Here is a 22,599-nt window from a genome sequence, read left to right as displayed (position 1 = left end):
TCTGGGAAGCTCCTCCTCTGGCTGTCCTCTCTCAAAGAAAGAAGGATTTCTCTAGGGTACATGTAAACACACTGTTATTCTTTTTCTGATCTATGACATCATTAATTAAAAACTAAATGTACCCCTGACAAAGGTGTGTCAAGGTGTACAGCTTACCATCAAGCACACGGTTCACAAAAGGCACGCAGCTCTGGTGTGAAAGGTCTCTTCCCCGAATAACAAAAAGCACACAGTATATATGCATCTCCAGTGAGATAGAAAAAGCATGCCCCTCTTTCTAAACATGACTCAACATTTCTTACAATCAAACATAGTCAGACATTCAGGAGCCACCTCACTTCTTCCCCTCTGTACCACTTTCTACCCCAAGGTTTAGACATCCCGTTTATCTAAACTATGTGAGAAGTCTCAACTATTCAGGGAGAAATAACAGATAGTTTAGGGTGACCTTGTAGTCCCTATCTGTTCAGCGTACACATTACGTTCCCAGACTCTGTGGCTCTTACTTTCAACATGTGAGAATAAGAAAAACTCACTTTCAGCATTGTGAGAGAAAGTAAAACAGAAATAAGACAAGAATATAAAGAATCATGCTTAAATATAATTTTGCCATTACATAAGGACACCTTGCTGGATTTGTTGGATAAATATTTATAGAGTGACAAGCACATGCACATTTCCAAAAATACAAAAAATAATCTACAACATATTCAGAGTTTACTGTCGAAAATACCGAGCAAAAAATATGTGCCACGTGTCAAAGCTGTACAGTGTGTCGGAGCAGGTGTGCGGATGATTTATTCTCAGGCGGTCATTTCAGATTTGTCGTCTGGTTCGGGAGGCTCAATCACCATGGCTTCCAGATACTCTGAAGAAGAAGGACAAGATAATTACATCAGACATTTATTCTTGCTTTAGAAAAAAAATCCTTTTAAAAAGGTGGATTTTGCAGTATTCTTTTTTGCAACCCTTAGGGCTGGGTATCGTACAAAACATTTTGATCTCTGTGTAATGTAGTTTTTCCTGCGTGTCTTATACAGCCAATCACAAACATTATTAGATCTTGGTAGAAGCATGCTGCGTGCTGATTGGCTCACAGACGCTGATGAGATTTATTTCTTAAGGCCGAAATTATGCTTTGTGTTAAAACGACGCCGTAGTTACGTGGAGACACGGACCCTACGCTGTGGCCTGACCTGCAACTCTCAAAAAAATGTAACTACATGTCACAGCGACGCAGACTGTGATTGGTCCACTCGGCCGCGGCTTGGTAGCATTGCATTCCCCCCTCCCCCCCCCCGACTCATTTCCTGGATCTCCTTCTCTGTAAACAACATGAAATCAAGGAGAGGGTTAACTTTTCCTGCACATACACATACACACACATACAAACAGATACACACAGACACACACACACACACACACACATACACGCGCACACACACAGACGCACACACACACACACATACACACACACATGCACGCCCGCACACACATAAGAACAGATACACACACACACACACACACACACACATACACACACACATGCACGCCCGCACACACATAAGAACAGATACACACAGCCCCACACACACACACAGACACACATGCAAACAGATACACACGCACGCACACACACAAACAGATACACACACACAGACAAACACGCACACACACATACACGCGCACACACAGACGCGCACACACACACACACACACAAGCAGATACACACAGACACACACACAGACGCACACACACACATACGCACACACACATAAGAACAGATACACACAGACACACACACAGTGGCGGATCTAGAAAATTTGACATGGGGTGGCAGAGGGGTGGCAAAAGGTCTTGACATGGTGGCATTGGAAGACGGAGAACGTAAATGGCTTGTGTGGCAAATAGATGAAAAACTGTAAAACTGCATAACATAATTATATCATTTGTTTGACCTTTTGGTTGATCATAATTACTGATATAGTAAGACAAATAGAATAGAATGTGTCTTATTTTATCAGTAATTATGATCAAACAAAAAACTATAAAACATCATTAGATAATGTATTTATATACTGTATGTACATATTTACATATCTAACCCTATAACATATACAACAGAATAGAAATAGAAATAGCTAAAAACTGAAAACATGTCATGCCACTCAGTGACATAACATGTTTGAGAATTGTCCTTCACATGAGGAGCGAGATCCCGCGGATCCACGCGACTACGCAGGTGAAGTGTGGCTCCCCGTGTGAAAAGCCCTTTATTCCCACAATGGGGACATTCTCACTGTTGCAGCATCGAGGGAAAGAGATAGCTTCATATTTCACTTCCTTTACGACAACTTTTAACATGTACAAGATAAAGATGAGCAGGGGCTAAACGGCTTTTCAAATCCAACATGAAAAGTATTGGACAGTTTGAATAAAAGTAAAAAAAAATATATATATATATATATATATATGTTATTGTGGTAAATGCACATCTTAAATATTAGGTAGTTGCTGAGCACACATGGTTATTGGAGTTACAGAAAATGGCGTCCCAACTGGCGCATACTTGGGTGTACTGCTCTTGTGTAAAGACATCCATCTTTTTCCTTTCCATATTTCGTAAAGTGTTCTTTCTTTGCCATATTTTAGGAATCATCAGAAATCATAACATTCATACTGTATATTCAAACATAAACAAACTGGTATACGATAGCAACAATAGAATCAAAGATAGAATGGAATAGAATCAATAACCATTTGGATTGAAAACATAAGAATACATGTTGTTGTTGTTGTCATAACGACACACTATGAATACTGGGACCCAACTTTAGTTCTGACACAAATCCACTCAGACAGCAGTTTGTATCAGAGAGTCATTGACTGTGACAATCCAAAGGTGCACATTGCAACGAGAGAAAAGACACTGGTCAGCAGAATACGAAGTTGGAAAACATGGAATTCCTCTCCAGAGAGATTGAACCGCAAATTAATTTCTATCTCAGTTCACTTGAAGAACAAGTACGGTGTGAACTGAAGGACAGCGAGGCAAGGCTCACCCAATGTGAATCTGAGGGAAGAGTTCACCTGATCATCCGAGAGGACTTGCTGGCCAATGTCCTCGATCAGCTCCAACAACAGAGAGAGGGCAGCACTTTGAGCTGTGACAAAAAGCTGATGCAGAGGGAGATGTGTGACTTAAAAGTTCAGCTGGCTGAACGTGTCCCCTCCCCACCCAGGGAAACAGAGTATCTGAAATCCCAGCTGGGAAAAATCAGCAACAGACTGCGAAAAACCCAAAAAGATTTGGACCTGCAGAACTTCATTACTGAAGACCTGAAGGTCGAATTGGAGCAGATGAAGAGAGAGAAACAGGCCTTTAAAAATAATGTGGAGACTCAGAAGATGGAGCTTGGTCAAGAGAGACAGATGCTCGCGGCAGGTAAGACCACCAACGTGATGTTGGAGAGCTGTCTGGAGATTGAGAGGGTTCAAGCTCAAGAGCTGAAGGATAAATTGAGCAAGATGGAGGAAGCTCTCCGAAAACAGGCAGAGGAGGCAAAGGAGATACTGGGAAGATCCCAGGCTTCCCATAGAGCCCAGCTGGATGAGGCTCTGGCTGAACGTGTCCCCTCCCCACCCAGGGAAACAGAGTATCTGAAATCCCAGCTGGGAAAAATCAGCAACAGACTGCGAAAAACACAAAAAGATCTCGAGCTGCAGTACTTCATTACTGAAGACCTGAAGGTCGAATTGGAGCAGATGAAGAGAGAGAAGGAGGCCTTTAAAAACAATCTGGAGACTCAGAAGATGGAGCTTCTTAAAGAGAGACAGATACTCGCGGCAGGTAAGACCACCAACGTGATGTTGGAGAGCTATCTAGAGATTGAGAGGGCTCAAGCTCAAGAGCTGAAGGATAAATTGAGCAAGATGGAGGAAGCTCTCCGAAAACAGGCAGAGGAGGCAAAGGAGATACTGGGAAGATCCCAGGCTTCCCATAGAGCCCAGCTGGATGAGGCTCTGGCTGAATGTGTCCCCTCCCCACCCAGGGAAACAGAGTATCTGAAATCCCAGCTGGGAAAAATCAGCAACAGACTGCGAAAAACACAAAAAGATCTCGAGCTGCAGTACTTCATTACTGAAGACCTGAAGGTCGAATTGGAGCAGATGAAGAGAGAGAAGGAGGCCCTTAAAAACAATCTGGAGACTCAGAAGATGGAGCTTCTTAAAGAGAGACAGATGCTCGCGGTAGGTAAGACCACCAATGTGACGTTGGAGAGCTATCTAGAGATTGAGAGGGCTCAAGCTCAAGAACTGAAGGATAAATTGAGCAAGATGGAGGAAGCTCTCCAAAAACAGGACGAAGAGGCAAAGGAGATACTGGAAAGATCCCAGGCTTCCCATAGAGCCCAGCTGGAGATGCAGGACAAAAGCAACAAGAACCTCATGGCTGCTCTGAAGAAGGCTGAGCAGCAGCTGGAGAGTAATCTCAACCAGTGGAAGGAGGACAAGGCATCCCTCCTACAGGCCACAGAAAGCCTGAAGCTGACTCAGCAGGAAAAAGAGCAGGACTGGGAGAGGACCGAGAGCACCATGAGGTCCCAGCTGGTAGATCTTCAGAGCCAGATGATGACAAAGCCAAAGAAGAAGAAGTGGTACAAAAGGCTTCTGCCTGGCTGAGGAATTGTATAGCATTTGTACTTGTATAGTGTCTGTCTGTCTGTGGTGGGTGGGTCTGTCTGTGTGTGGGTGGGTCTGTCTGTCTGTGTGTGGGTGGGTCTGTCTGTCTGTCTGTGTGTGGGTGGGTCTGTCTGTCTGTCTGTGTGTGGGTGGGTCTGTCTGTGTGTGGGTGGGTCCGTCTGTCGGTGTGTCTGTCTGTGTGTGGGTGGGTCTGTCTGTATCTGGGTGGGTCTGTCTGTCTGTCTGTCTGTGTGTGGGTGGGTCTGTCTGTGTGTGGGTGGGTCTGTCTGTCTGTCGGTGTGTGGGTGGGTCTGTCTGTCTGTCTGTGTGTGGGTGGGTCTGTCTGTCTGTCTGTGTGTGGGTGGGTCTGTCTGTGTGTGTGTGGGTGGGTCCGTCTGTCGGTGTGTCTGTCTGTGTGTGGGTGGGTCTGTCTGTATCTGGGTGGGTCTGTCTGTCTGTCTGTCTGTGTGTGGGTGGGTCTGTCTGTGTGTGGGTGGGTCTGTCTGTCTGTCGGTGTGTGGGTGGGTCTGTCTGTCTGTCTGTCTGTCTGTGTGGATCTGTCTGTCTGTGTGTGGGTGGGTCCGTCTGTCGGTGTGTCTGTCTGTGTGTGGGTGGGTCTGTCTGTATCTGGGTGGGTCTGTCTGTCTGTCTGTCTGTGTGTGGGTGGGTCTGTCTGTGTGTGGGTGGGTCTGTCTGTCTGTCTGTCTGTGTGTGGGTGGGTCTGTCTGTCTGTCGGTGTGTGGGTGGGTCTGTCTGTCTGTCTGTCTGTCTGTCTGTGTGTGTGTGTGTGTGTGTGTGCAGGGTGTGTGATGCGTCAGTGCAGTAGTGTTAGTTAGAGTGAGTAGTGCTGTAGTTAGTGTATGCTGCTTCTGCTTGCCACTCTCTGCTTTCAGCTACTGCCACCGGTAGCCCTTTGTTTTCAGGGGCGAAAAGAGGAGCCGAGTGTGTAAGGCTCCTCAGCCGGTACATAGCCTCTCCACTGCCAAGATCTCGTACACGCCTCCCCGTGGCACACATGGTAACTGGTCCCTTGTGGTTCCAGGCTAAGTTGTACAGGATCTCGGAGCAGCAGTGGGCCCCAGAGACGTGGCATGCAGGTCCATCGGTGAGTGGAAACGCCCTGATGCCCGTCAACCACTGTCCCAGTTATGGGTAAATAACCCCAGCTATGGGTAAATAGTGAAGACCCCAACGGCAGCGCAGGCGGAAGATGTTGGTGTGAGAACCACCACAACGGCTGGGAAGGCGGAAGAAGGCAACCCCACAGCCACGTGGGTTACCTCGGGAGGGTACAGTGGCTAGGGGACCAAACCCAGAAGACAAACCGGCACCTGGGGACAGGCACAGGTGGAGTCCATGTGGTAGGAGTGAAGATGGTGGGAGTGAGGTCTGCGCACCCACACCCTCACCTTAATCCTCACCTATGCGCAAGCTTCTTGCCGCCACCCCCGAAAAACGTCCTGTGGCGATGTGAGAAAACTGAAACTATTCCTCACAACTATATAATAACTACTGCATACACACAAACACTAGCTACACAAATAATCTTTTAAAATAAATGCATAAAAATGATGTCTGTCTGGTGTGACGGCCCTGGGCCTGTCGTACATGTGTACTGTGGTTTGTCTTGTTAATTGCAGGTGTAGCGGAGGAGATAATGAGATGACTGTGATCACCTGGCTGGTCCTCCCAGACTATTTAACCCCGCCTGCCCCGAGACCAGGCGGCCGCATTCTCCCGACTGAACACCAACATGTTTTCTCTCTGTTTGAGTTTTCCCTTTGTTAACTACTGACAACATGCAGCTCACATTCTCCACTACATCCATAGACCTTCATTCATCACTGATACTGACAATCACACCTCATCGTTCTCTTGTTTGCATCATTATTTAATAAATGTCACTTTATTATTGTAACGTTGCTGTGCATCTCCCTCTTTTGTTGTGGCCTGTGAGCCGGTCGTAACAAGTTGGGGGCTCGTTTGCCGTGAGTATAAAACCAGGACCTTGTTTGTGGTTTTCTTCAATTAATCCTAGTTAGTTGCTGTTGAGGCAATTTGGTTATTGTTGTTTAAATGTTAAGTTGCACTACAGTCATGTGTAATATAGTTTGATGTATAAATCAGGGGACAAACGCTCATTTGCATCCTAAACCCCCAAAATATAACTTAGCTCAAATTATTTTATATGTTAAATATAATATACTAAATATAGGTTTTTGTCTGGAGGTACATGCTGGTCATCCAAAGAAAATAATTCAATTAACAACACGGGAGCATTGCTTTCAGGGAGATTTTGCAGGTTTACTACGAGTCTCATGTAGCTTTAGACTTTAAGACCAAACAGGTTTATTTAGTGTCACAGAGCCTTTCAAACACAGCTGCAATTCAAAGTTTTATGAAGAAGAAATGCTTTAGAATATACACTGGTTATTGTCAAATCAGCTACAAACTTGAATTATTTGATATTATCAGTTTACTTTTTTGTTTTAGGAATAATCAATAAATCCTATGATTTTAATATATGTAGTTTTGGTTTAAAGGTGCTGTAGGTAGTGAAGATCCAGGACTTAGCCAAAAAATTTGAACATCAACAACTTCTCAGTCCCTCCCCCCTTTCTGCTAAAGCCCAAAACGGTCTCCTAAGCCCCTCCCCCCACAAGAGAGAATGAATGCGTGTGCATGAGCAGTGATTGACACGCAGTTAGACACCCCCCTGGCCCTGATTGGTGCACCTGAACCGCTCAGGTCGCCTGTTCAGCAGTCGCAGCCCACTCACTCTGACATCTCTCCATTAGTGCATGTAAAAGGACCGGAGCATGTGTGTGTGTGTGTGTGTATTTCAGGCCTGTGTGTAGTGTGTAATAACAACAGAGTGTAAATTGTAATTCCCTCATTGGGGATCAATAAAGAGTATAAATTATAATAATAAAAATAAACATCTGAACAGGGAGCAGTGGATTTTTGCAAATCACACTGCAGGCTGTAGGTGGAGCCAGAGGAGCCAGATTTTTTTTCAGTTTCAGCTAAAATGACAGAAAGTTAGCTTTATAAGTCTTACCTACTGCACCTTTAATGATGATTTATATACTGTATGTACATATTTACATATCTAACCCTATAACATATACAGGGGCGGATCTAGAAAAATATTTATGGGGTGGCGAGAGGGGGGCAGGAATTTTTGAGGGGTTGCAACATATGGCAGACATATATATACTGAATTTTATCACAGTTTGATGAGAAATAGTCTGTATACACTACAAAAAGGGCACAGGCTGCCATTTACAAACTCATACAGACAAACTTAATCTCATGCAATCAATATCTTGCATTTGAGGTTTCATGTGGAACAGTTCATATTAGCAATAAGTGACCATACAATGTGATCTCACTTAATAGGAGATAGAAGTATGATAGAAGTAAGGGGCATTATCACAGGAAAGGCATTAAGGTAAGACACAGGTGATGAGTGGCAGATGTGTGAGAGGGGAAGCAAACAGTTTTAGACTGTGTCAGAGAGGCAGCGCTGCAGGTAGAATTTGTACAAGATTAGGAACTGTCATTGATTAGTTCTAACCATCAGACTGTGTTAACACACACTGACATTTTAGCCTGGGAGAGTATTTTTAGGTTCATTTGTTTAATTTAATTTAATTTAATTTGAGCAATAGATCTAAAATACATTCTACACAAAATATAAAAACTCATCTCCCCATCTCACACTGACAACTTTCCCTAATTATTCATATTTAAGCAAACATGAATTTTTATATTTATTTGATGTCTAAGCAATGTCTCTTAAATTTTATAAAAATGTCCGTCTTTGTCATTTGTTGTTCTTATTCATATGTAACTTAGTATATATGCAGCAACAATTTTCCATACCATGTGGAGCAGCTCGACTGGAGATGGTTGGTGATGGCCCAGCTCTCTGCTTTCCCTTTCACTGTCTGAGCCCTGCACGGTATCTTGTCTCTCGCTTTCTGCCTCCTCATCTTGGTGATGCTCTCCCTCCATATTTTCACCGCTGTGGTGTTCTCCCACCTCCTCCTGTCCCTGGTCGCCCTTGGCCTTGTATTCTCTCTCTGTCACCTTTTTGTTGCCCTTTTGTCTCCACCTCGTCTTCGTCTTCTCCATCTCCTTCCACCTCTTTTCTCTCTCCTTCCACCTCATATTACTCATATATACATTTGGTAGCCTACTTCACACAGAACAAACGTCAGACCTAAGTAACATTATATGTAGGCTATAGTTAGCAAAATAACGTTCTTCTACCTGATTTTTATCATCTCAAAATCAGCATCGCAACTATGCTAGCACTGTGCTTTTGTTATAATTTCATTTCTTGATAGATAGTTAATCCGTTTTGACCTCTTTCCTCCTGTGTCTCCTTTCCTCACGACTCCTGGCTCCCTCGCTTCGCGGTCTCAGTTTTCCAAACAAATTAGGCTCTTGCCGCTCTGGCGTCATCTCGTGCTGCATTCACTGCAGTCGGACATTGGAGATTCACGCTCATAAATTGGCAAATCGGCCATAACTTTTAATTTGTTGCTGCCAACTAGGGTGGCAGCAAGGGTGGCAAGGCTTTCTTTTAGGGTGGCATTTGCCACCCTATGCCACCCCGGTAGATCCGCCCCTGCACACACATACGCACACACATGCACGCCCGCACACACATAAGAACAGATACACACAGCCCCACACACACACACATACAAACAGATACACACAGACACACACACAGACGCGCACACACACACACAAACAGATACACACAGACGCACACACACACACACACACACACACACACACACACACACACACACACACACACACACACACACACACACACACATGCAAACAGAGACACACACACACACACACACACACACACACACACACACACACACACGCCGGCCCTGTTATTCTCTTAAAGAGATCGACGCACACGCCAACGCACAAGTATTAACTTTAGGCCACTTAAATGGGCTGTGGGCGGAGCCTCCACAGAAGCATAAATCACACTCAAGGTATTGAAATTGGGTATTTTTCAAGACTCGATACTTGAGACGCAATTCGGTCTGTGCCTAAAAAGGAATGAAATTCCCCGTCCCATCCCTATTTGTCTCTCACCCTCAGTGTGGTCCGTTTCGGGCCGCGTGGCGATGAAGACCCAGGCCAGCCCCACCAGCAGAGCCACCACCAGGTTGACGGTCACCCACGGGTGGAGAATCTGGTGCTCTAACCCCGGGGGCCTGGAGGACAACAGGGGGTCTCATGTATGCAGTGGTGGTAGAAGTATGCAGATCCTTTACTGCAGTATAACTACTAACACCACACTGTAACAATACTCTGGTACAAGTTAAAGTCCTGCATTGAAAATGTTCCTTAAGTAAAAGTATTATCAGGAAAATGTAGTTCAAGTATTTTAAGTAAAAGTACTCGCAGATGCAGAACAAGCCTCACATTTTAGAAAACTGGGAAACGAAAAAATGCGTTGAAAGTGTCAAAAAGAATGTTAAAAATATCATAAAAAGGGACAAAAGCATCACAAAGAGTAAAAGAAGCATCAGAAAGAACTTCAAAACTGTCAGATGTGTCAAAAAAGGGTCGCAACCTATATATTGTTGACTAGTTTCATAATAATAGAACATCAGATTTTATAAACTCCATGTGTTCTGTGTGCAGGGATCTTAACGTGTAAAGTAACTAGTAACTAAAGCTGTAACAGATGAATGTAGTGGAGTAAAAAAGTACAATATTTCTCTCTGAAATGTAGCGGAGTAGAAGTAGAGTAAAGTAAAGTACCTCAACTTTTGGTGCTCAAGTACAGCACTGGAATAAAATGTACTTAGTTACTTTCCTCCTAGCCGGGCGTCATAATAAGACAGAAACATGAAAATGAGTTCCAGCGAGCTCACCATAACGTTGCGTTGAGGGCTGGGTACAGGTTGATGCGATCGCTGGTCATCTGCTGGCTCAGAGAGAGGACCAACGCTGAGAAATAAACTGGATGAAACCGGGAGGGGGGGGGGGGGGGTATAAACAAAGAATGTCGACTGAAACCCAGCAGACCCCGTCTGTTTGAGAGGAAAAACATGTTCAACCCTAACAACTAGGGCTGCACCGTACGAAGAAAATATGCGACTACTACTGTTTATTTATATACATATATATACATATTGAGTATGTAGTGCAGAGTATGTGATTTTGGACACAACCCATACAGTATATTGTGCAGCCCTGCTAACTGACCCGTGTTGAAGTTACCTCGGTGTTACTAAATAGTGTGGACTCACAGAAAGAGGCGAGAGCCACACGGTCCAGTGCCAGGAAGTCCCGCAGAGCCAAGGAGCCTTTGGCCAGGTCCACTCTGAGAATACGAAAAAAAGGAGTTGCATATCCTGTTCATACTTGTACACACAAATACAGTTTGTACTTAAAAGGAAAATCCAGCGCAAAATTAACCTAGGGGTTAGTAACACGTGGGTACTGAGTCGACCGTTCTCGTTCGCATGTTTTCATGCTAATCGAATGTGACCAGTTTTTATTGCAAACCGCTAATTAGCTTATAACGCTAGCCGTCGGGGCACGGGTAAAGTAAAAAAGAAATCGCTATTTCTACACCACTAACAAGGCTCAAAATGGCACCACACTTCCACGGTAGCATAATGAACGTCAGTAACATGGCTCAGGCACGGCGTTGGCTGTTCGACTGGTCGAATACGTGAACAGTTTTGTCTTTCTAATCTATCGTTTTAATAAACTGTCTGTATGCTTACAAAGTTCTCAATGCTTCGGTTTACATGTAGGGACCCTCATTATGCAACCGTTGAAGTGTGGTGCTATTTCGAGCCTCGTTAGTGGTGTAGAAATAGCGATTTATTTTTACTTCATCCGTGCCCCGACGACTAGTGTTATAAGCTAATTAGCGGTTTGCGCTAAAACTGGTCACATTCGATTAGCATGAAAAAATGTCCCAGGGAACGGTTGACTCGGTGCACATATGTTACTAACCCCTAGGTTCATTTGTCCTTTAAGCAGCTTCACTGGACGTGAGAGGAGGCTTTTTCTCGGGTCTGAAGGGGCCCCTACCTACCGGTCGAAGGCGGCCACCGTGCTGATGGCCAGCAGCATGTAGAGCAGGGACTGGGACGGGTACGCCAGGCTGTGGTACTGCTCCAGCAGGTTGGACAGAGCGGTGAGGTGCTGCCCGGCTAACATGTACACCACCACGACGTTCCACACGGCGTAGCCCGCCAGAAAGCCGTGACAATACAGACCGAACAGCCTGCACAACACACAAAGCACAGGAGGGATATTTAGGGACGGCAAAATCTGTTGCATGTTGTTCTAATTTGTGGTCGTTATACAGCAAATTAGATTTGGACTAGCGACAGAAAGAACTACAACACATGCTAGTTGTAGTTGTGCAGAATTTACTGACGTAAACGATCAGAGTTAAAGGGATCGGGGCGACTGCCGATCCGATACTTCCCGATCCGATCGTGGACATCCCTAGTAAAAAAAAAACAAAAAAACACTTGTCCGTCACCTGAAGCCTTTGTGCACATTCATAGACACGTCTCTGGTGGTCCAGGGCGCCGCGGTGGGCTGGAAGTCAGTCATGTGATCCATATGGTCGCCGGTCTTCCTCCAGTCGGAGCGCTCGGCAGCCTGGAAACGCTCTGCACGGGAACACGCCACAATGACCAATTCAGCGATTTAACAGACTCAACTAAGCCTGTGACAATTATTACATTATTGTCAAATTGTCAAATTTCTTTCCCCATCGTTTCTTTGTTTAACCCTCGTGTTGTCCTCGCGTCAAATTTGACCCGTTTCCAAAGTTTTTTACATCAGAAATATGGGTTTCTTTAAACCAAATTGCCCAGAAATAACATGGATGCACGTTGTATGGAACCCATACATACGTTCTTTGCAGGTAAACTTAATGATTACTTTTTTTTGCATTTTGGGTGTTTTATTCAATTTTATTAGCCTAGAAATCTAGACGCACCCTAGCGGCAGCAAATGTAATTTGTACAGTTAGAAAAACTGTTTTATGATAATAAAGAGGCCTTGTTTACTTCCTAGGCTGTGTGTTTGTGTTATTACATTATCTGGGTCACATGACAGAGATATATATAACCAAAAGATGTATCTAGAGCTGCAAAGATTAATCGATTGTCAACTTTTAAATTAATCGGCAACTATTTTGATAATCCATTAGCCAGTTTGAGTAATTTTTTTAAGACAAAAGTAAAAATTCTCTGATTCCAGCATGTTAAATGTGAATATGTTTTAGTTTCTTCTCTCCTCTGTGACAGTAAACTGAATATCTTTGAGTTAGTGGACAAAACAAGGCATTTGAGGACATCATCTTGGGTGTTTGGGAAACTCTGATCCACATTTTTCACCATTTTCTGACCTTTTATAGACCAAACAACTAATTGATTAATCGAGAAAATAATCAACAGACTCATCGACTATGAAAATAATCGTTAGTTGCAGCCCTAGATGTATCCTGGGATTCATTCAAAATTTCAATTTGTTTAAAAAACTAACAACATTTGACTGGAAGAGACAATGATATTGTTAAATCGCAATTATTTCTGAGACAATTAACTTGTAAAGCAACATTCGGGAATTGTTACAGCTCTGGACTCAAGCACGTCTTCTTCCTCGGTCACTCACTGTTCCTCTCTACGAAGACTTTCCCCACCGGCTGGCTCTGACCCTGCGGGGCCGAGAACATGGAATGCTGGGAAATCGGAGGAGGGGTGTCAGTGATAATGTCGTCCTCTTCTATGTCCAACTCATCGGGAAGCTGCGAGTCAGCGACTTTAGGCTTCCTGGGATAACAAGAATTAAGGTTATAGAGGAAAATGCAGCACGTAAGATATGTCTTGCTGTCATTTCTTTTCAAACATTTTCTCTCCAGTCAACTCCGATTGTTTGACTTTGCTCTTTTTTTTTTTATAGTTCTGTTTCTCACGATGCAAATGGAAAACTTCACTCAATGCATTTTGTCATATTTCCTTTGGTTTGGTATCATTTTACCAAAATATTTGCAGCCAGACACATGCAATATATATAATCAAAATAAGATATATAACTCAAAAGTCTCAGGTGTTTATGCATAACGTTACAGCATGACTAACAGGATAGTACATATGACGGAACCATTGTTTTTGGACTTTTTATCAAATCTGCTGACATTATCACATCATTTATTTATTTATTTTTTTACTTTTTCTTTTTGGTTCTTCTGACCAGTTCTTCTCCATCGGTGGTGTGATCGGCTGCGTCTCCGTTCACCAGGTCGCCTCGGTCATCGCCAAGTTCTGAAACCAGAGATGGACACGTCTGTAAGGGCTCCAGCACACTGGCTGCGTGGCGTTTCTGTTGCGTGTCAGCTGCGTGGCGTTTTCTATATCTTTGCACACCAGAAACGTGTCTTGACGCGGCGCTGCTGCTGCTGCTAGCCTCGTCTGTACACATGGATGTTTCCCATTGATAAAGTGAAACATAAATATATCCTGATGTGATTACAGCAAAGACAACGTCGGCAGTATTGACGGCAAACCAGGCTACAGAATATTTCGTTCTGTATTGACAGGTGCAATATTTAGATTTACTTTTTTTTAAATGACATGCATTTATGTCAAAACCTCGAGACTTTCAAACATCAACATGTCATTTATTAATATGCATTTGTGTCAAAATGACATATGAACATCTTTCCGTATTCCATTTTGCCTGGAAACGCTTCCCACACGCTTGCGTGTCGCGTGAAAAATACGCGTAGGTCCTATTTCTATAATGCACGCGTTTTCGGCGCGGCTCAAGCCGCGCCTGAGACGCGCATGTCACGCAGGCAGTGTGCCGAAGGCCTAAACCAAATACACGGCGCGTCCTAGAAGCGTGCGTGAAGCGGCTCTCTGCTACGCGCCAGGTCTGTTTTCACGCGAGCCGTTCAGACAGCCGGATGTGAAGCGAGAGCATCCAGTCAATTCACTAAAACACATTACTAGCTTAATAAACACGTGATTGTTGTGTAAAGTACTTGTGAAGGCAATATTATCTGCGAGGAAGGAAGCAAGACGCTCCGCTTCTGAGACGCTCCCGGTATGGTATGGCGGAACAAAGCCGGAACGCAGCACAGACGCGCCCAGTGGAAAATCGGTGTAAATGGGTACACCCCATGTCCCATTTTTAAAAGCTCCTCTGTCCTGGGCCAAACCAGACGTTGTTCTGTCCCTCCTCGGTGAAGGCCGTCTCAAAGCTCTCGTTTCTGCCCCGAGGAGCGAGGAGCGAGCGTCGAGGAGGGATCCCCGAGGAGCTGTAGGCGAGGACACACGAGAGCAGCCCTTCCCGGAAGCCGTGCAGCTGAAGGAGTTTGCTAACTCCGCCCAAACAGCTGACGGATTCACGCGACGCTTCAGAGGACAGGACGTCTCATCCCTCTAAAAACACATTTGCTCGTTTTCCTCTCTCCTCCCGTGATTTCCTCGCGTCTCGCCCGTGTCTCCTCGCCGGGAAGGACTAAGACGCGAGGAAGGGGGGGCAAGTGGAGGAGTCGAGGAGGCAATTTAAGTTAAGTGAGAACACCCCCATTTTTTTTTTTTTTTGATTATTTTTTGGCCATTTTTAGGCCTTTATAGACCTTTTTGACGGCAGACCTGTTGACATGTCATAGTAGGAAAAACACAGGTGTATTCAAAACCGTTAATGATGGCTGCATTCCACTCAGGAGAGGCCCTGGTGTTGTGCGTGCTGACTCACTGATATAGCTCACTGGGACACTTGATGGAATGAAAAAGAGCACAGCTGAAATTGATAACCTTAACGATGGCTCACATCGTTAAGGTTATGCAGAAAGGCCATCTTGTGTTCTCAGTCTTTACCTATAGGGGCCGTTTTCTTTTTCCTCCTCCTCCTCTGAGGCGGAGCGTCCGTCGTGGGTTCGGGGGAAAGTTGCTCTCCAAACTCACACTCCCTCCGGCTGCCCAGGCCTCCCATTTCCATCCCATGATCTAAACAGGAAGGAATGAAGAAACATTCGGCTTTTTACGTTAAAAAAAAGCTCCATTAATATGTATTTTCTTGGCTTTTTAAATTAGGAGACTGAAGGGTTTTTTTTTTCCAAATGGAAACCACACAAATACGTGTAAAGGCGCTGACGCACCAACCCGATAATCGGCCGTCAGACAGTCTGGCGAGGTCGGTGACTCGAGTCCGTTCGGTGTGTTCCGTGCCGTCGGCCTTCATTTGGGCCGATTTGACTTGCTGAATCGGAAGGCGGGCAGTCGGACTCAATGACCAATCTGATTGGTGGAGTGCTAGCCCTTGACTAGCGAATCAGTGCACGAGAAAACAGAATGGGATGGACAGGATTTTTTTGGGGCACAATACAGATTAGCGCCGCCTGCTGTTATGGAGACGTATTACGTCTCGCGCACGCGCAGAACGTACGCTAATGTCTACGTCGCTTCGGTGTGTTCCGAGGCACTTTTTTGACCAACTCGGGAAGACTGATCAGTCCGACTGACTTTTCTGCTGATTGTCGGCCGCAGGGTGGTGTGTCACAAGCCTGAGAAGGGATGGAAATTGCCAGCCTCCTTATCCCACCTTTACAAACTGACTTTAAAGGCTAGGCTACAGAGATGTGAAGTATCTGAAGTATTAGCCGAATTAAAGAACAATACCTTGTGAGCCTTCATGTTGACGTGAACTAGCCCTTTAAATCCAGGTAAATGAAAAGAGTAACTTTGGTTATTTTCAAACCCTATTTTCCTATGTGTTTGTGTCTAAGTGACTGATGGGAACAACAATCTTTGACATTGGTCCAGTATTAAGCGAGATCGCTGCAGTCAGCAGCGGCGAAACAAGCTACAATGTAAGTTAATGGGGCAATTGTGCATCTTCAATTTACGTCCACAAAAGTGCTTGTTTTGTATTTGGACAACATTATGGTAAGGATTTCTAAGGAGGTCGACCTTTCTGTTAAAGACTAAGATCGTTTTTTTAAACATAACATCCGAAGAATTGCGTTTGCTAAACCCACCAGACTCCATGTAAATAAATATTCATTTTAGCATCGTAAAATACACTTCATTCAAAGTCGACAGAAACAAAATAAAACTATGAAAAGCCGTTTTAGGTCGTCTTTCCACTTTTCCAACCATCACAACTCTAGTTTTGGTTGAAAAAAACATAGTTTACTGATTTACATGTGAAAATATGTTGGCTCTATACACGCTAAAAGTATTGATTTTTTAAATGGAGTCTGGTGGGTTTAGCACTAGCGACCTCAGAGCTGTTTCTGGTTAAACAGAAAAAGGTTTAAAGGTCTATCTCTGTAGGGATCCTTTCCATAATGTTGACAGACACTTAGAATAATAATCTAATAATCTTAGAATAATAAATCACTTTTAGTGGACCAAATTGACGATGCACATTTGCCCCGTAGGGTTACATTGCAGCCCGGTTGGCAGCTGCCGGTTTACACAGCCACTTTAGATGCTGCAACAGAAGCAGAAATGTGTTCAATGTGTTACATACCGTCAATTTCATTGACTCCATTCGTCTCCTTTCTCGACCTCTTCTTCTTATGTTTTGGCGCGGGTACTTCTCCTGTACACGAGTCATAAACAAATCGATCAAATGAAGAAAACATATATGACGTATCCATCACGTATCGTTCCATATGTTGCAAATCCACACTCACCATCTGGGTCTGGACTTCACGTTTTCCACACGTTCCGACAAAAAGAGAGAAGAGGTTTTGGTTTGACTTTTACGGCATAGATACCGTAGATAAAGACAATAAGAGTGGCCTTTTACTGTGGCCAGCCTAAGGCACACCTGTGCAATAATCACGCTGTCTAATCAGCGTCTTGATGTGCCACACCTGTGAGGTGGATGGATTTTCTCGGCAAAGGAGAAGTGCTCACTGACACAGATTTAGACAGATTTGTGAACAATTTTTGAGAGAAATAGGCCTTTTGTGAACACAGAAAGTGAAAAGTCGTACATCTTTGAGTTCAGCTCATGAGAAATGGGGGCAAAAAAAAAAGTGTTGCCTTTATAATTTTGTTCATATATATATATATATATATATATATATATATTAGGGCTGGGCGATATGGAGAAAATCAAATATCACGATATTTTTGACCAAACACCTCAATGTCGATATTGCAACGATATTGTAAGGTTGACAATTGGTGCTTTCACAAAATATCTTCCACATTTAGATTTTGGATAAATAACCATCATAATGTGGATATAATGACTAAGTGGTTAAAGGCAAATAATAGAACAACTAGAACAGTCTGGTTAATTCAGAAAATGACATCACTTTACTGTAATGCAGCCTTTAAAACCAGGAAAAGACAACACTTACCATGCAATGATATTACAATTCTTCAAAATCTAAGACGATATCTAGTCTCATATCACGATCTCGATATAATATTGAAATACTGCCCAGCCCTAATATATATATCACTGTAGATAAACACCTTACCTACCTTGGCATTGTGGGAAGTGATCGCTGTCCACGCTTAAGGAGACAAAAACGAGAAGCACGGGTCATGTTTGGTCCTTTGTGTTGGTATATATTCCATTTTCGAAATAACATCAATTCAAAAAAATGTCCTTTTTTTGGGATTCCTACTTCTGTGATTTAACAAGTTGAATAACACAACGCAAGCTCACGCCCGTTACAAAGGCCGCACCTAAACCATGAATGTAAATAAAACCCTTTTCTCACATCTAATGATTGCAGTCGGACTTCTTTAGCTTTTTGAGTGCAAGTTATTTATTATCAACGTTTTAGGCACAGATATAGTGATAATAACAATCCACAATCCAAAATGATGTGAAAAAAGCTGCAAAACTACCACAAAGGGACACACACCGACTACCAAGAGACGCCGAATGACCCCAGAGACCCAAAACAATCCCGGAGGAAACAAAAATGACCAAAAAAATAGACACGGCACAGCAAAATCCCACAAAGAGACACAAAATGTGTGGGGGAATGGGTTTTTTTCCTGTGAAAAACGTCACATTTTCTTGAGGAAGGACGTCTAAACCCCCTGCCAAATACGCGGACCCTAAGTCTTCCTCAAAGTTTGTGTATATATTCCATTTTCGAAATAACATCAATTCAAAAAAATTCCTTTTTTTGTGTGATTCCTACTTCTGTGACTTAACAGGCTTCCAGCAAGTTGAATTCAATACTTTGAATGTGGAAAGTTAAGGATTTACAGTTACTGCTAGAAAAATGACGATACATACTTTTTCTCTGGTTATTTATTAAACTGTTTGCATAGAATAATATTATACCGATTGCTATTTTCTCTCTCAGTTAAATTAAACTGTTGTGGATATTGTTAAGAAACCAAAACGCTGCTTGAGCTCACAAGATAACATGGGAGCCACTGTTTAGTCCTTGTCTGAGCACGGTGTGTTCCTGAGGGGCATACATGCCCCCCCCCAGACCAGATAGATGAGACGACATTGACTCTGACCGGATAACGACTGACGACGTCAAACTCTGTATCATGATGGTATTACATTTCACTTGGTATTATAAAAAGGAGGCCGTAGAGAGTGTTTTCGTTAGGTCACTTCTGTACTCATGCTGTGAGTACTGTAACTGCCTCCTTGTTGGGTTCTCGAGTAAAATGAACTTTGATAGAACTTCAGTGGTCCCGTCTATGCTCTGATAATCTAATTATTCTAACAGTTACTCGCTTTACTGTAATCGAGTCGTTTCTTTGTCGTCGTGTACTTTTACTTTTTTAAAGTTGTTTTTCAAATCTGTAACTTCACTTTTACTTAAGTACGTTTTGTTTGAAGTATTGTACTACGCTACATTGTTGGGGGGGGGGTAAAAAAAAAAAAAGTAAATCAAAAAAGCGAGTCTTTGTGCTATCAAATCACAAAAGACTTTGATTTAATGAAATGGGTATAATAAGTATAGATAAATACTAAGTATATAATATATAAAAAATAAAAAAAAGTATATCTCCCCCCGATGTTAAAAAGTAGCTCTGAGTAAATTTTAAATGAGCTACTTTTAACTCTTACTTGAGTAGATTTTTCTACCGGTAACCGTCCTCGTACTTGATCTATTCTACCTCTCCAAGCATAACAAACCTGACACTCAGCAGTTCGTTCAATTGGATTGAGAACGTCCCATCAAACGCAGCGTAAACACATTAACAAAATGACCTCTCCTGTGACACAAGAAGCCCAGATAAAGAATGGTGGGAGCTATTCAGAAAAGTCTCAGGTAGAAAGCATACAGTTAGATAAGACAAGCCGAGATAAAAAAGACCTTACCGTCGTCTTTCTGGCCATTCCACGCAGGAATCAGTGTCAGAGTGGATAGCAACTATGTAACAACCTGGCTGACACTGTTAAAATCCCCCCTTGCTAAATCCCTATTACATGCGCCAGGACTGGGGATTACTCAGGGCACAGGTCAGACGACTCAAACCTTTCTCCAACTCCCTGTGTGTGTGTGTCTGTGTGTGTGTGTGTGTGTGTGTGTGTGTGTGTGTGTGTGTGTGTGTGTCTGTGTGTGTGTGTGTGTGTGTGACTGAGTGAGACGTCCATTATTAAAAATAAAATAGCTCGTTTTTGACGACGCTGAAGTTGGCATCCGATTCGCAGCTTCCGATTCGGCAGTTAAGGGGAAATTTAAGGGAAACTTAAAACTTCTGATTCACAGTGCGTAGACCACATTAGACCAGGTGCAGATCCAAAACCACTGTACCTAGACTTGTCAAATCTGGACTAAATTATTCCAGAGGGGCTGAGGATTCTTAAAAACACAGTTTCAGATTTGTGAAAGCTTTATTCTGTTCGTGAAAATGCAATAAAGGGGGATTTCCCTGTTCTTTTTCACACGTAGACCACATTAGAGTGGTTTTGGATCTGGACCTGGTCCAATTTGGTCTACACGTGAAAAAAACAACAACATTACAATCTCCCTTTATTGCATTTTCACAAATAGAATAAAACTTTCACAAATCTGAAACTGTGTTTTTAACAATCTTTAGCCTCTCTAGGATAACAGTCCAGATTTGACAAGTCTAGGTACAGGTTTAGTCCCAGTAACTGTGTACATGTGATTATACAGCCTACCTTTCAATTCAATTTGTTTGTATTTATTTTATGTGATTTCTTTTTTCTTATTGTATTCATATTGTACCTTTAATTCTTAAATGTACTTATGTTATGTCATCATAATGTAAGACTGCAATGTTCATCGACAGGAAAATGACTGCCTTGTATTTTTTTTTAAAGTATGATGCCGAGCTGTTGTTTGTGTCACATGATGTTTGTGAGAATTTGCAAATAATGAAGACAATAGAGGAGTTCTAGGACTAACCTGTGGAAGAGGCGGGAGCTCCCTGGGTCGCATTTTCTAAAATGATAAAACATAAATAGTCATATTTACAAGTACTAGTTAGGAATACTAGCTAGCTACAATTCGTCAAAATAGCACTTCATGCTAGCGCTAAAACGTTAGCTAACGCTACTGTAAAGGCTGCCACTTTAACGCTAGCAGTTACCGTTATTTGTGAAAACAACTCCGTTACCTTTGAGCCTTCCGTATCCATACGATGCAATTTCTGCTTGAAATGTGCCTTTAAATGCACATCCCGTTAAGTCATCTTTAGTTGACAAGTAAATGTTAACGGCTACAGCCGTTCACACGTGAATAAACTGCTACTTTGTTATGATTATTTCTTTGTTTATGCTCTGCAAGTGGAGAGCGGTTACCCGGATGCATTTACGCGTAGCACACAAGACTTCCTGACTCTTCAAAATAAAAGCTCCCACAAAAGGCAAGCAAAACGGATGATAAACTACATAAATGACTCAATAAATTGCTTTTAGAAGTGGTTTATTAATGTCACAAACGGGTACAAATATTGAAATAGCATTGCTTTGCTTTTACTTTTGCATATTATCACATTATTTTTAATTAAATAAGGACACAAAGTGCAATTTGTGTGCCAAGCAGCTTTTTTGTTGTTGTAGTACCATACATGTTTTTGTGGCATGCAATGATGACACACGTTAGGCTATAGCAAACCACAAAATAAATGACACATATTTAGAATGAAAAACCAAACCACTTCACTTTCTAGTATGTAAACATCAAATGGGGAAAAAATATCACATTCTTCATTGTAGGTCTGTGTAAAAATGAAGGGCAAGAAAGTCATGCCTATGATAATCACAATCATAATATTAACATTCAGAGAGAGATATGGCTTTGATGCTCTGTTCGCTTGAGAAAATCCGTCATATCCAGGATGTTCGTCTTTGGGCTCCAGCTCTATCTTTATCTTTATCTTTAGAGACTTTATATCCAGATCAACACTGCTGGAAGAAGTATTCGGATCCTTTACTTCAGTAAAAGTACTATTACCACACTGTAAAAAAATACTCTGTTACAAGTAAAACTTTAGAATAAAACATCAGATTTTATAAACTACATGTGTTTTGTGTGCAGAAATCTTAATGTGTAAAGTAACTAGTAACTAAAGCTGTCAGATGAATGTAGTGAAGTAAAAAGTACAATATTTCTCTCTGAAATGTAGCGGAGTAGAAGTAGAAAGTGGCATGAAAAGAAAAGACTCAAGTAAAGTACAAGTACCTCAACATTTGGTGCTGTACTTTAGTAAATGTACGTTGTGTGTGTGTGTGTGTGTGTGTGTGTGTGTGTGTGTGTGCATGTGTGTGTGTGTGTGTGTGTGTGTGTGTGTGTGTGTGTGTGTGTGTGTGTCTGTGTGTGTGTGTGTGTGTGTGTGTGTGTGTGTGTGTCTTTATTCTGTGTGCATGTGTGTGTCTTTGTGTCTGTGTGCGTGTGTGTGTGT

The 22,599-nt window shown here is 42.8% G+C and overlaps 1 protein-coding gene and 1 long non-coding RNA gene across 5 annotated transcripts; one reads left to right on the top strand and one right to left on the bottom strand.

Annotated features, from left to right (window-relative positions):
* Nucleotides 1-631: 631 nt before the first annotated feature.
* On the bottom strand, nt 632-21,553 carry LOC116066752 (transmembrane protein 237A-like). Of its 4 annotated transcripts, none has more exons than XM_035998447.1 (14): nt 21,313-21,553; nt 21,102-21,137; nt 18,226-18,260; nt 17,421-17,434; nt 17,255-17,326; nt 15,598-15,726; nt 13,941-14,034; nt 13,385-13,542; nt 12,243-12,375; nt 11,787-11,978; nt 10,987-11,060; nt 10,609-10,696; nt 9,821-9,942; nt 632-868 (listed from the first exon to the last, which is right to left on the bottom strand). In XM_035998447.1, the coding sequence occupies exons 1-14, from the start codon at nt 21,331-21,333 to the stop codon at nt 804-806; spliced, it is 1,233 nt and encodes a 410-aa protein (XP_035854340.1). In that variant the 5' UTR covers nt 21,334-21,553; the 3' UTR covers nt 632-803. The 4 variants fall into 4 exon arrangements, with proteins under 4 accessions (XP_035854340.1, XP_031178767.1, XP_031178768.1 ...); XM_031322907.2 differs by having other exon boundaries at nt 18,226-18,257; XM_031322908.2 differs by having other exon boundaries at nt 632-871; nt 9,824-9,942; nt 18,226-18,257.
* Nucleotides 5,491-6,600, top strand: LOC116066755. The gene is made up of 2 exons (XR_004109030.1): nt 5,491-6,154; nt 6,325-6,600. It is a non-coding gene; the product is annotated as an uncharacterized LOC116066755 (long non-coding RNA).
* Nucleotides 21,554-22,599: the final 1,046 nt, after the last annotated feature.

This window comes from Sander lucioperca, chromosome 24 (assembly GCF_008315115.2).
Source record: "Sander lucioperca isolate FBNREF2018 chromosome 24, SLUC_FBN_1.2, whole genome shotgun sequence".
NCBI classification, from domain to species: domain Eukaryota; kingdom Metazoa; phylum Chordata; class Actinopteri; order Perciformes; family Percidae; genus Sander; species Sander lucioperca.
This window is presented reverse-complemented; position numbering and strand designations above follow the sequence as displayed.